Source organism: Chelmon rostratus, chromosome 4 (genome assembly GCF_017976325.1).
Source record: "Chelmon rostratus isolate fCheRos1 chromosome 4, fCheRos1.pri, whole genome shotgun sequence".
NCBI lineage: Eukaryota > Metazoa > Chordata > Actinopteri > Chaetodontiformes > Chaetodontidae > Chelmon > Chelmon rostratus.
Window position 1 is genome coordinate 15,773,046 of NC_055661.1, and position 13,454 is coordinate 15,786,499.

Here is a 13,454-nt window from a genome sequence, read left to right on the forward strand (position 1 = left end):
TAAACAGGTGCATCTCAGACTACAGTTTAGAACAAAGTATGATTGAGATCAAATTGATGACTAACAGACAGTTTCCCAGCTACATTACAAAAACAAGTTAAAGAAGTGTCTGCAGTTAGTTGAGTGATCTTACCTGAAGGCTTTCCATGCAGATGGAATTATCTGTTGCACAGGAAAGATTTTTGCATATCACACAGGAGGCACCAGAAGTTAGCTCATTAGGTTAGCAGGTGCCAAACTGTCTCTCTAGTGTTTACTTTTTAGAAGAATTACAGGGGACCCAATGTTTGTAAATGTTCATCTGCTTCCTGATATATACAGGATCTTATGAAAGATAAAGCTACATACAGAGGAGGAGCAGCATAAGACTGAAGCTGCACTGTATACATCCCAACTCAGGACCTGAATCCTCCAAAATGAATTTGGACGGCACTGCAAACTTTTCTGTTGGTAAACTCCATAAACACTGCATTAATCATCTTTGGATATATTGGCAACTTGAGGTCTGCTCTACATATAACTACATACTTTCTTAAAGCTTCTGCAGCATTATGATAATTCATGCCCAATGCATACAAATTACTCAGAGACAAGCAGCTGAGTGTTTTGAGAACATTTATTGAAAAGAAAGAAATCAAGATAAATCTGAAATACAATCCTCAGGGAAAAAGAAATGAAAATAAATAAAAAATAAATTATAAAGTACAAAAATTTCCAAAAAATGTACATCTCTGCCAATAAAAACAATGCATATACCCCAGATGAGCCTCTTGCTGAGGTGTGGGACCTGCAAATAAAAAGCACACCTGAAGGAGCTGACATACAGATGGACTGTAATAAAATGTTTTACCAACAGTATATTTTCATTCAGTTTGGGTATCAACTTTTATTATTTTCTCTATTGATTACAAATAGACACATTTCCCTGAGGAAACAACATCCACATGAGGGTTCATGTACTCAGTGGCTGACTCAATCTAAATGCCATTCGATGGTTTGCTTAAAATACATGATGTGAACAAGAGGCCAGTGCTAACTGTCAGTCGGCATATGTTGTACCTGTATAAGAGCATAGAGGTTTCAGCATAAAATCCATTGCTTTGACATAGCAGTGTCAGAATAAAAGGCAAAACTGTAGCGCAGAAGAAAAGCAATTGTAGTATTTACACTCTGCACGTCATGAAATGGATGAATTTTCTGTATCAAGGTACACAGCTACGACACAGGTGAGACTGAATCGTTTTGCCCCTAGCAGCAATATAATCACCTCTACAACAGACCGCTGATATCGAGCAGCAATACACATTCTTTTGCCAATTACATTTTAATTTTACATGGATGCAAAATCTTTTTAAAAAGTTCTAGACATAAGTAAAATATGCACATTTAATGATCAGACAGAAAAGTAAAAAGATTGTCAGATGTTGCTCAAATTCTGAATTCGCTAACAGGAGGCGCCAAATACACTAAATCAGTCAAATTCCCTTCTTGTGTCAGATCCTTGGTTTCATACAAAGCATTGAGACAAACGAGAAGCAAAAGAAAAGCTGAGAAGTAAAACCTGCAGAGACAAATCTTTCCCCTCCGAATAGTTTAAATTCAACTTTCTTGAAACTTTACAGTAGACATGTGCTGCATTATGTTTACCCAAGACAGAACAAATATTGATCCAAGTGCCCGATCATACTTCACAATGACGGATTCAAATTGTGAAATAAATGCCCACGATTCATGCCCTAATAAGGAAGATCCAATCTAATGCAACTCCATAACAAAAAGTACAAAATAAATCCAAGACAGTACAAATCAAAAGTAGACAACTGATTGTAACACAGTACCAAAATAGTAGAAAAAGACACACCAGCCCTTTGATAATCCAAAAACCATACATTTTTATAACTAAATCTTTTGACTTTTATGCACACACTAGAAATGTACATCTCATATATACAGACAGAATCCATCTTCTAATATTATCATCCACTTCTGCTGAGTCAAATCAGATTTGCCAGAACTGAACACAGGTTACAATCAAACTTTTCTTCTTTTTTTTCAAATAACCAATTCAAACATGATGAAAAGTCTTTGGAAATAGAATCAATAGCCATAGTATTGCATTCAATTTTGTTCTTTACACAACATTCAATCTTAGCCTCAGTAGGTATCTAGGACAGAGAAATTAAACCCTGACAGCAAATATAAAAAAGAAAAAAAAAAACACTGAATTTTCAGAGGCATAGAAACTCGTGTGGCCCATGTTTGGGCACATCAATCAATGAAATCAAAAATCAGTAATTTTGACTTTTTTTGTTGGTCTTTTTTACAACATGAGAATCTTCCTGAAAATTGGCACAAGAATGTCAATTTTAGCCATGTTATAAATTTCAAACCAGTTTCATGTACTATATATATATATATCCTTCTCACACTGAAAATGTACCCACAAAGTACTACAATAAAATACTATGAACTTTCCTCATCAATTAAATAATGTATCCATTACTATGGTCACATACCACATTTGCGCTTGTCATAAAAACAGTATGGATCCCAAGTTTCATATGCATCTGTAATATTATTACAAGTATCTCAATAGACAATGGCTTTTAGGAACTGAGCATCTTCAGACTCTTCAGATATTAACAAAATGTGTTGTGATTTTGTTTCTACGTGAACAAAATTATTAATAATCAATGGACAAGCTACAAGTGGTGTCATGTGTTCTACACAATAACGTGTCAGATAACACAGTGCTGTTACCAGATGTCTCAGATATAACTTGCTTCATTTGGATGCGTAACATTACATTTAGTTTGACATTCTTTTGACATGGTGTCTCCTAACGGCTGATCAGCAGTCTGAAAATACTTTGAGACACACACTGCTTGAAATCATTAATATTGAACCACGCTATTCATTAAAGGCTGCTATGCAGAGTACACTTATACTGACAGTGTGTTGGTGTCTTTGCTTTAAAGTGACACTCCACACTAATTCTGCCTTTTGGTCATCAAACGCTAAGGTTGCTTTAAAGGTGGCTGTAAATAAGATTTCTGTTTTCTCTTGACAGCGACTGTGGCCAGGCTGAAATAAATCTGTTATAATATTTTCCAGTGGTACCAATTTTCATGGCAGCTTACACTAGTGCAGTGTAATAGCTTCTCCGCCATCCATCTGTTAGTATGCCATTATTTGAATCGATCTCGGCAGACTGAATTTAACAGTCAAGTTTTTATCAAGAAAGAAGCTACAAAGGTTTATAGCCACCTTCAAAGTTCACAGGGAGCGAGTGAGTATCTGACACTGTGAGACCAGACTCTGGGGAGTATCACTCTAAACGTCAAAGAAAGAGCATTGAACATTAAATATAGCCCTTAACTCTCTATGCAGGTAGCCTATGTGTAAGACATGAATACAAGTGTATATGGTAACCAGCATCCATCTTCTGTAGTGTGTTGTTGTTGCATGGGTGTTCTGAATGTGCCAAGAACAGTGAGCTGATGGGATGCACAATGCCTTGCCTTGATTTACGATTACATCAGTCTTCCATAGGAAGAAATTTTGTTTATTAAAAAAAAAAAAAAAAAGACAAGTTGTACTACTGGCTTTCTGGAGCCAACCCCTGACATGAGTTTGTAAATGTAAAACCCTTTGATTTATATGGTCTCATGCATGTGATTAAGTGTCCGCGATAACCAGCCAGATTCATGCTGTTTCTTGTGCAGATTGTTTTTTTGTTGTTTTTTTTTTTTTCAAAACACAGAGATGTGAATGGAAATGTTTCTTAATTCTACATTTATGCTGTATTCATAGTAATATTTCTAGTATTGCAACCATCAGAACATGACGATAGGGAGCTGGCTTCATGCAAGTCTTGCTATGCTTTCAGTCTCCTGTCTGATGCCATTAGATGCTGACAGGACATGGCTCATAGATGCAAAAACATAAGACCAAAGGTTTAGAGCCACACTGGCAGCCAATGAGAGGGTAATGCTCATTGCACATAAGCAAGCAAAATTTTTTGACTGATGAAGAGCAGAGACAAGATTGCTGTTGGTGCAACTTTACCACTAGTGGGGCAAAAAGTTTGGCCTGAGGGGAGTGCCAGAGGAAAGGCCATGTTGTTCCCTGTCATACTTGTTAGCATGGTATGTTAACACTTATCATGCGAGTGTGACATGTTAACATTTAGTGTGCTAGCATTAATATGCAAGTACGGCAGGAGTTGATGAGATTTCAGAGATTAGTTTTAGAGGTATCCTGTTAAGAACTGAAGAGTTGTTGGTGTCATGTTAACATATTTTCATCAGGACCAAAATACTAACAAATGCACTGCATTAGCACGCCTAAAAAGTTGAGATGAAATTAGACTTTTTGTTTTTGCTAGTCTTCTTTTACGCAACAACATCTTTGTTTAAAAAACCCTACACTTAAACTCTGACAAACACAACAGAGATCCTGCCACAGGTCCCAGCCTGTGGTTGTGAGAGGACAAGCACATGTCTGCTTCACTGTTCTCTTAAAGGTCTTTTACTTTTATACATGTCATAATGTTTTGAATGTGCATGAATGTTGTGGCCAAATTATGAGAAAGACGCAACCACATATACAGTTTTGTGGTTTCAATCATCAATCTGTGATCTCTAATGTACTGTGTTTTCTGCCTGGGGTGTGCAATTGAGCAAGCTGATTGCAGCCATTTCAAGATTCCCAATCTTTAAAACTCAGTGTGCTTGATTTGAATACTGGTCTCAAAAGAGCAATTTCTTTCATCCCTGGGGGTCTGTGGTAAGCTTTAAACCATTTCCTTTTGGTTATGATTCTATGCTTGCCATGTAGTGATGCGAGCTCATTAAAATGACCCTCTCTCTCTCTCTTTCTTTCTCTCTCTCTCTATATATATGTGTGCATTATCTGTTTAACACCACTACATAGTAGCAATCAGAGCCTGCACCGCTCACAACAGATTAGACTTGTGAAACAAGTGACTCACTGTGTGAACGTCCTAAAAGTGAGGTGGTGGCTGCCCAACACTACAAACATGGAGTGGATTTGCAGCTGATTTTAAAAACTATGATCAGACCATACACAGTTGCTCAGTACAACCACCGACTGCTATCTGTCCTTTACGCCACGCACATTTAAACCTACATATCTCCATCTTAAAGTGAAAGCTCTTTCTCCCACCCTGTTCTTCAAACTCTTTCAGACTCTCTTTATCAAGCAATGCTCTCACCTGTCCTTTCAGTCAGAGTGGGTTGCAATATTCTAGGGCCAAAGCACAACCCTTCTTCTAGGCTAGCATCTGCATCATGCTATCCTGTACTTTTCCAGTGATAGTTCTGAAAGGCTCAGACATGAAAGTAGGCCATTTTACTCTTTACTACTGTACTGTAGTAGCTCATGAAATCTGAAGACCTTTATCTTAACAATGGTATAAAAGCAATTATTTTCAAAAACATTACTGACAGCACATGTATGTCAGAAGCTAGCACTGAAGTGGAGTGGGACTTGGGCTCTTTTTCTACCCCTTTCATACAGGCAAACTGAAGTCAATTTGAAGAGGTCAACTTGCAAATTCGACCTAGTTAATCCATCCTCCTCCACGCCTGGGTTTGAATGCTGCTCAGCAGAACGGGAATTACATTTAATGTTACTGATGTTTAAATGACATTTAGAGACAAGCAAGAGATACCTGAGAGCGCGCGAGCGGGTGAGCCAGAGAGATGGTACTGAAAAACTGAAACTTTATTTGGTACTTATGTTAGATGCAAGTCTCTGAATGGTGACAGCAGTTATCCTGTGACACTTCTGCCTGAATAGGTTGAATGTGTGTTCACTGAACACGTGTCAAATGCATGTCTGCTGTATGAAAGGGGTACATTAGCTGTGGGGTGCTAGGAGTTGATCATGAATTGATAGGTGGAACCGTTTTCTGGGCGGGGCTTGGCTTCAGTGGTGGTGGCTGGCTTTGGAGGCCAGTCAGGGTCCACGCTGAGCTCCTGGGCCAGATGCATGTATCGAGCCTTGGGTGTCATCTTGCGTGGGCAGCACGGCCAGGACAGACACTTGAACACCCGCCGGTCAATGCCCTCCTGAAAATACCACAGCCCCAGCAATAAACGAATCAACAAGTGAAAGAAAAATAACAGAGAACGGAGGAAATGGGAGGAATGAATGGCTCCATGGATTTGTGTCATATTTTGTTCTGGTTTTCTAAAACGCTTTCACTAAATGCATATCAGCACAGCGGCATGCTAATAAAACTTATACATGCAAAATATAAAACTGGAGAGGAGCCATTTGCATGATCGATAGGCACACTTTACACTGTATATTTTCACTGTATAAGTCTGCATGCATGCAAGTCATTCAAAACAAAACTTAGCATGGTAATAGTTTGAAGGAGCTGGCAGTAGATACCTTAAAGAGTGAGACCCACTCCTTAAAAACAAGCTCATGGAGTCAAAGATCAAACAAACAAAAGGACTTCACAGCAGATCTTTACAGAGTCAAAAAAAATAAATGAATTAAAATTTCTCATTAACCTTAAAAAAAAAAAAGAAAAGGCCAGCCTGTTTTTATTCTAAATATACTGTACTTGTTAGGAACCACTGACAGTGTTGACTGACATAGCTATCTAAGACAAAGGGAAACTAAGAGATAAGTGCAGCAAGTAGAGCTTAGCAGAAACTGAAACTGGAGGTGCAGTAAGCGGAGGGAGAGGAGATGGCAATCATCACTTCTACATAAAAAGCAATGGGAGGTATCCAAGGCTTGGAAACTGTTTGAGCAATGATAATAATTATGCCATGTTTATATATAAATATGTGCTTTAAAATAATTGTGGTTGATGTTTTCCACAACGTGTCTGGCACATATCACTCTGCTCTACTATGCTTTTCAGTCATCATATTGCATTGTAATGTATGTCACCACCTTAAGAGCCCATTTCACAGATTGAAGGTTGAAGCTGCTTTAAATACTATCATGTCTCATAAATTTAACATACTGACAGCTGAGCGTGGTTATGTGGTGGTTTCAAAAGGAGATGAGGGCATTACTTATTCAGTTGATCATTAAGCTTCAAATGAAAGCAATTACTTCCCAGTCATAAACTCACTTATCTCAAAGTAAATGTGTTTAACAGTGACCACCAGTAGCTCTCAATCCAAACATACAGCAGCTTTCATCTTCAGCAATACTGTTATTAAAAAAAATACTTGCTCGTAAGAGCAGTTATGAAGCTAAAATGGAGCCGCAGAACAGAGTAAAACTGTTAAACCCCTGAACAAAAGGCCCATCGGGGAATACCAGAGGAAGAGGACAGATCAGAATGAGACTCACGTCTCGCACATGCATGTCTTGGTTAGAGGTTAGAATAGAAAGGTGCGGTCTGTAGCATTAGAGGAAGAAGTGGGAAAAGAGAGAGGGAACACCACACAAGAGGAAAATGAAAGGGCTTAAGAAGAAGGTGTCAGATATTCCCAACCTGTGGTGTCGGGGCGGCAGGAGTGACGCCAAAGTTGCCCTGTTTGTCTCGGCTGAACACAAGCTTCCATAAGACGATGTCAAGGATGAAGGTCTATGGAATAGCGCAGTGGGCAGGGGAAAGAATTACAGAGAGGCTAATTTGATTTCACATAGCGTCTGCTATTGTTTCTTGCAGAGCCACAGTGTGTCAAAGCTTCAAGTTTGCTTCCATTAAGCTGTGTGTTAATACATGTGAGGTTAAAATTTAACTAAACAAATTAGTAAGAAAAGAGCACATGGATACTATTGTCTCATAAATACTGGAAACTCTGCTGGAATTCTGGATTATGTGCACAATCATCTTGGTTGATTTTATTTTTTTTTATTCACTTAAAAGGTGACGGGGATTTGGACCGGTAGTTTAGGAAACAGCATCATCTAGGGTGTCTGCTAAGCAGTGCATGTATACAAGGGCAGCAATCTAAAAAGGAAGGCAGAGGCATAGTGATACTGCTCCACCAAATGTGGCAGGCCAGCATAAACTATCCATTGTAGCTGTACTGTACATAGTACATTATTTTCTGAAAGAGCAGCCGTCTGTCCAAAAATTAGACAAGACAAACGTATGCTGCTTTGAGCCCCACAAATGCATACATTTCACCAAAGACAGTCACATACTTAAAGTGCTGACTATTGCAGTTTGTCTCATTAAAAGACGAGGACATTTTCACTTTACAACATAGTTTCTTCTCACAACACAAGACTGATCCTGCTGTCCAGCTAAATGAGACAAAGATGAGCACACTGCATGAACAAACAAAAACTGAACATGAGAAAAACGTCTACTGCTACCATGTGTTGAAGTGTGCGTCTTACCTCCACCAAAACAGACACAGCCGCATTAATGACGATGATGAGGAAGAGTTTTAACCTCCACTCAAATGGGATACAAACAATCTGTTCAGACAGAGGGAGAGAGAGAGACTCCATAGCTGATCACCTGTGATTCTTTCCTCAACAGCCTCATTTTAAGGCTTTACTAACTCTTCAGTTATCAGTTAATAAAATGACAGACTGGGCTTTTATATCATATCAAAATATTAAAAGTATAAAGCTTGGCAAGCTAAGGTCCTCAGAGCTGAGTAAAACGTGTAGAATTCTTGAGTGTGATGTCTTACCTCCAGAAACTTGTCAATGCTTTCGACAGGGTGGAACATGATGAACAGCAGGAAAACATACAAACTGAAGGCAGACAGCACAAACGGCCCTGGGGAGAGGACATGCAAGCACAATGCACACAAATATGTAACATATACAAAACTATTTTAGGTAAAATTTATTCATATTAAGAAGCAAGTTTCTTACAATTCTTGTGGCTAGGCTGCCTGAAAGGTTTGCCCTTTGAGAAAACTATGGCAACAATGAGATACTGGAAGCAGGAGACATAGAAGACGCTGGTATTCTCGAAGTTTTGGATGTTATGATCGTCCACCTCTGTGTCATTGTGGTCAGACACGTTAATGTGTGATGACCGGTTGCAGACACTGAGTGAGAAGAGAGTTTGATTCAAGAACAATCAAGAAACATTTTCAGTCTGGGGTCAAAATACACAAATATGAGTGTGCACACAACATAATTCAAAACATATATTATGAAATGATTCAAAAATCCTCTCACTGCAATGTTATTTTTGTTTGGTTGAGGGACATCTGCAATGATCACAAGTACTCACTCTGTAAGTGGTGTCCAAACTGTGTACCAGGGCTGCTGTCGGACCCACAGGAATGTAACGGTCTGGAAGCCCAAGCAGATGAGGATCTGGGTCAGCACAGAGAACAGCAGGGGCCCTGAGATCAGACCTGATGGGGGACGACGTGACACCAGTTCTTTCCACGCAGGGTTCAGACTCACTGAAGAGGAGCAGGGGAAATTATAAGGAAGAAAAATATGGCAAAACGTGGTTAAAAAAACCCCCAAAACATTACCTTATCATTGTTACATTTCTTATACTTACTGGTAAAGACAATAAGGAGGATGATGGCAATGTCAATGAAGAGGAACTGGAAGTCTCCGAGGTTACTGAGGATCTAAAAAACAAAAACAACAGACAGCACAGATCAGAGACTTCCTCATTCATTCCTCAGCTACTATTGATTGAGGGACCAGCATTACGTACAGAGTAGAGGAGAGTGACACTGATGTACTGGATGATGCTGTAGAGGGCCATGAACTTGAACACACAGAAGGAAGTAATGAGAGCAGCACGCCCCTCCCTGTAGAAGCAAGGGAGACTGTTATCTCACTATCCTCACAAGCAAGATTAAGTAGCTATAAAAAACACAGCTTGACAGAAAAAGCCTTTTATGACACTATGAATTCAAACTAAAATGGGCAAATTGTAAAGGCATGGGGTGGTTTTGTTGATTTAAATGTGTGAGAATTTAATCCATTTGCACCATTCATATTTTCTCTATTATTTATTTGTCTATTACGTGACACACAAACAAGAAAACACAAACCTGATGAGACTGGGGACACAGGAGATGTTGGGGGTCCTGGAGGTGAAGGGAGAGGCTACCGAGGCCTCGAGCTCCGACAAAGAGATGCCTCCATGAGCCCTCTTGAGAGCCTGGGTGAGGAATTTAAGAATTATAAGGTATGTGTGTCCAGACTGCTATCAAGTCATGCTCATTTAAACCATTTTAAAGTGGCTGTACATACCCCACAGTCGTTTGCTCCGTCTCCGCACATCCCCACAAAGTAGCTGCGAGCAAACGGCAAAGAGCAGTGACTCTGTGCTCACTGTTACCACAAGAACCTTGACAAATTCCATAAAATCAACTTTTTATTTACAATTCTGACTGACTGACTGATTCTACTGCTGCTCGCAAGCAACATATTTAGTGGATGTAATACGAAGTAACTTCGAACAACTTATCAAAATAACTTTTTACAGCTACAATGTGTGTTTTAACTAAAATACTCACTCTACGCCCTGCAATGCCTCAATGAGCTGAGTTTTCTGGTCTGGGGCCATTCTGGCAAACACTGTCCCATGCAGCACCAACTACGAGGCAGAACACAGCATCATAACAGAAATATTAAGTAACATGGCGATAACTATATGCCAGGAACAGCAAGCAGTTACTGAAAAGGTTGGAGCGATGTCCACTCTCATTCAAGAGACCTCATACCTTTTGAAGCATGTCAGGGAAATGCTCCTCGATGACAGCAAACGATTTTCCATTCATAGCAAAGTGGTACAGTTCTTGTGTTTTGTGCTCATCTACATGACACACATCCTCCAGACTGATGCTCACTTCCTGCGTAAGTAAAGAAAGAATGGATTAGAGCCAACACATTTTATGATGCCAGTTTAAGTTAGCCTCAATAATTACTGTGGAACTGAACCATCTTCTTGGACTTTAACAACAACAATTAAGAATTTGTGTTGAGCAAAGTTTTATTATTCAGCTTTTGTAATAGATTGTATGTTCAATTTTGCTCAGCTCTTACTTTAAGGGGCAATAGCAGGGGAACGGTGTCCTCTCTGACTAATAAGGTGGCGTCAGACACTTGAGAGCAGTCAACTCACTTAAAAAAATGTACTTTTCGGTTTCGGAGACAGTTTTAAGGCCTGGACACGGTGCCAGAAATAACTTTTCATTCTAGACATTGGCTCAAATTTGTCTTTCCATCACGTAGTGTAGTGTGTACGCCTGCATGCAGCCTTTTACTGTGTGTGTGTCTGATTATGCAAGCTTTTTCATCAGTTCCCCCTTTTCTAAATGTGTGCTTCGTGCTTGAGCAAGTAACCATGTTAGCATTAGTCCCATCGCATCACCTCCAGGCGAGATGTCTTGCTCGGCTTGTCAGCGTATCTCCAGGTGATTTTGGCGGCTTGTCCATTATGGGGAGGGAGGGCATCAGCAATGATGACTGTGTCTTGGGGCGGGATCATTCCACAGTCCCGGGCCACAGAGATGGCTGTCAGCATGTTGTCACCTGGAATGAAAATACAGCAGACATGTCTCATTTAGATTTTTTCCTTATGCAGATTTTCCCAAGTTGTCTTAATATGAAAACCACAAACAACGCAGTAAAAAGCTAAAATCTAAAACCTCTAAAATACCTAAAAGAAGCAATCCTGTTATAGATTAGCAGGGATGTGTAACAGTGTCTAGCTGAGACACAAATTTATTTTCTTACTCCGAATTGTTTTATGTCACTCTCAAATACACATGCAGTACGACCATGATTTTCTCTGGTCCAGTCCTTGACAACCCGTATTGATATTTAAATCAGTATGGGGCAGAGGGTGGGACTGATGGGGACATATGCAGTCAGAGGAGGATGTTTGGTTCTAAAATGGTGCCGAATACTGTATATGTGGATCATAAATGACTTATGAGTTACTAAATACATTTTCAGCCTCAAAGTGAGACATTGTCTGACAGACTGTCTTCCCTTTTAAGGTCTGTGTAGTAACCTTCAGAAGACAGATGACAAGGTTAAAGCCAAGCAAGGAGGTAAAATCCTCTGGTGGATATTGGAGTTAGTGTGTGCCAGTTACACTGAGCAGCCTGGAGAATGTTATTAGTTGAGACAACAGGCACAGGCTGAGTAAATACAGAAGGATTAAATCGTTTGAGTGCCAATACACAGATTACTAAACTCATTATGCTGCCTGTGTCACAGCAATGCAAGAACTACAGGCAGACAGAAACACAAAAGGAAGACTGTGTGTTATGTACACTGTATATTTTTATTTATATATCTGTGTGTGTTTGCTCTCTTCTGTGACTACATTGATGCCATTGCTGGCTCAGTTAAGACCTGTGTGAATTTGTGTGTGTTTGTCTGTGTACGCGTGTACAAGGTCTTACCAGTAACCATAACAGTACGGATGTGTGCTCTGTGGAGGTCCTGCAACACAGCTGGGGTTTCTGCCTTCAGCTTGTTCTGCATGATGATTAGACCCAGGAACTCCATGTTTGCCTCTATGTGTTCCCTAATTCAAAGGAAGACGTATACAGCTGCATTTGTGTGCCAAGAACAAAATACCTAAAATAACGTGGGGGACATTTGCTCCCACTCACAGACTTGAGGAGTGCAGGCGTGACAGTGCAACGTCAGCAGCGTGAAGTAATATAGTGGAAAAGCAGCAGCAATCAGTAGCAACAATAAGCAGTACACTACCTGTTAACGTTCTGGACTTTGTGCCAGGTGAGTTTGGATTCAAGTCGACGATGAGCTAGAGCTATGACCCTGAAACCCTGTTTGGTGTAGCCCTCTAAAACCTCAGCGAAGCTTTCCGGCACTGCAAAAACACACAGACATTAAAGAAAAGAGTAAAGTTAGGTGGGGGGGGGGTAGATTACATTACATCCAAATATATTGTGTAACAGGGTTAGATTCAATTTTTTTTAACAAATGCTAGGTTCTGAGATATAACCAAAACTTTCTGGTACTCTGAATTACTTTGGTGTGCTTAACTCCTACAGATTTGGCAGGTCAGTGGGTTGTGGCTGATACCGATAAAATAACTAATATTTATCTTACAAAGTGAAAAAATGTGAAGAGGATTGATATATTATTTTTCTAATAAGCAGACTAATTGAGAGAGCAGGCCTCATCTCCTTATTGACAAGCATTTAGTGTACTGGGTATAAAAAACATTTAAATAACTTACTGTAATTAATGGTCATCTAAATCTCTAAACACCACTGTTTAGAAGGCTGCAAGCCTTTTAAAATAAACTGGCAATCAGCCATGTGGCATCATTCATCCTCTGCTGCTGATGTGAGGAGACTCACTGCTGACAAGTACTGCTGGGTAGATGGAGGAGGGGCTGTTAAGGCTCGGCCTCAGTCTACAAGGATTCAATTATTTTCACATGTATAGCTAACAAGTCTAAACCATTTCCTGCAATTAGCGTTCGGTTTTAGCTCGTTCATAACAAATCGCTATTCATGACAGCT

At 39.7% G+C, this 13,454-nt stretch overlaps 1 protein-coding gene across 2 annotated transcripts in view; it reads right to left on the bottom strand.

Moving 5' to 3' along the window:
* Positions 1 to 598: 598 nt before the first annotated feature.
* atp13a3 (ATPase 13A3) overlaps positions 599 to 13,454 on the bottom strand; it is a 38,921-nt gene continuing 26,065 nt past the window's right edge. For both annotated transcript variants that reach the window (XM_041934877.1, XM_041934878.1), the window contains 15 exons: positions 12,673 to 12,793; positions 12,360 to 12,484; positions 11,318 to 11,478; positions 10,668 to 10,796; positions 10,461 to 10,540; positions 10,195 to 10,237; positions 9,993 to 10,102; positions 9,650 to 9,746; positions 9,488 to 9,560; positions 9,206 to 9,383; positions 8,839 to 9,017; positions 8,652 to 8,740; positions 8,350 to 8,430; positions 7,493 to 7,585; positions 599 to 6,095 (listed from right to left, as the gene is read on the bottom strand). In XM_041934877.1, coding sequence (XP_041790811.1) covers positions 5,898 to 6,095; positions 7,493 to 7,585; positions 8,350 to 8,430; positions 8,652 to 8,740; positions 8,839 to 9,017; positions 9,206 to 9,383; positions 9,488 to 9,560; positions 9,650 to 9,746; positions 9,993 to 10,102; positions 10,195 to 10,237; positions 10,461 to 10,540; positions 10,668 to 10,796; positions 11,318 to 11,478; positions 12,360 to 12,484; positions 12,673 to 12,793 — 1,757 coding nt within the window. In that variant the 3' untranslated portion in view covers positions 599 to 5,897. The remainder of the gene's footprint in view (positions 6,096 to 7,492; positions 7,586 to 8,349; positions 8,431 to 8,651; positions 8,741 to 8,838; positions 9,018 to 9,205; positions 9,384 to 9,487; positions 9,561 to 9,649; positions 9,747 to 9,992; positions 10,103 to 10,194; positions 10,238 to 10,460; positions 10,541 to 10,667; positions 10,797 to 11,317; positions 11,479 to 12,359; positions 12,485 to 12,672; positions 12,794 to 13,454) is intronic.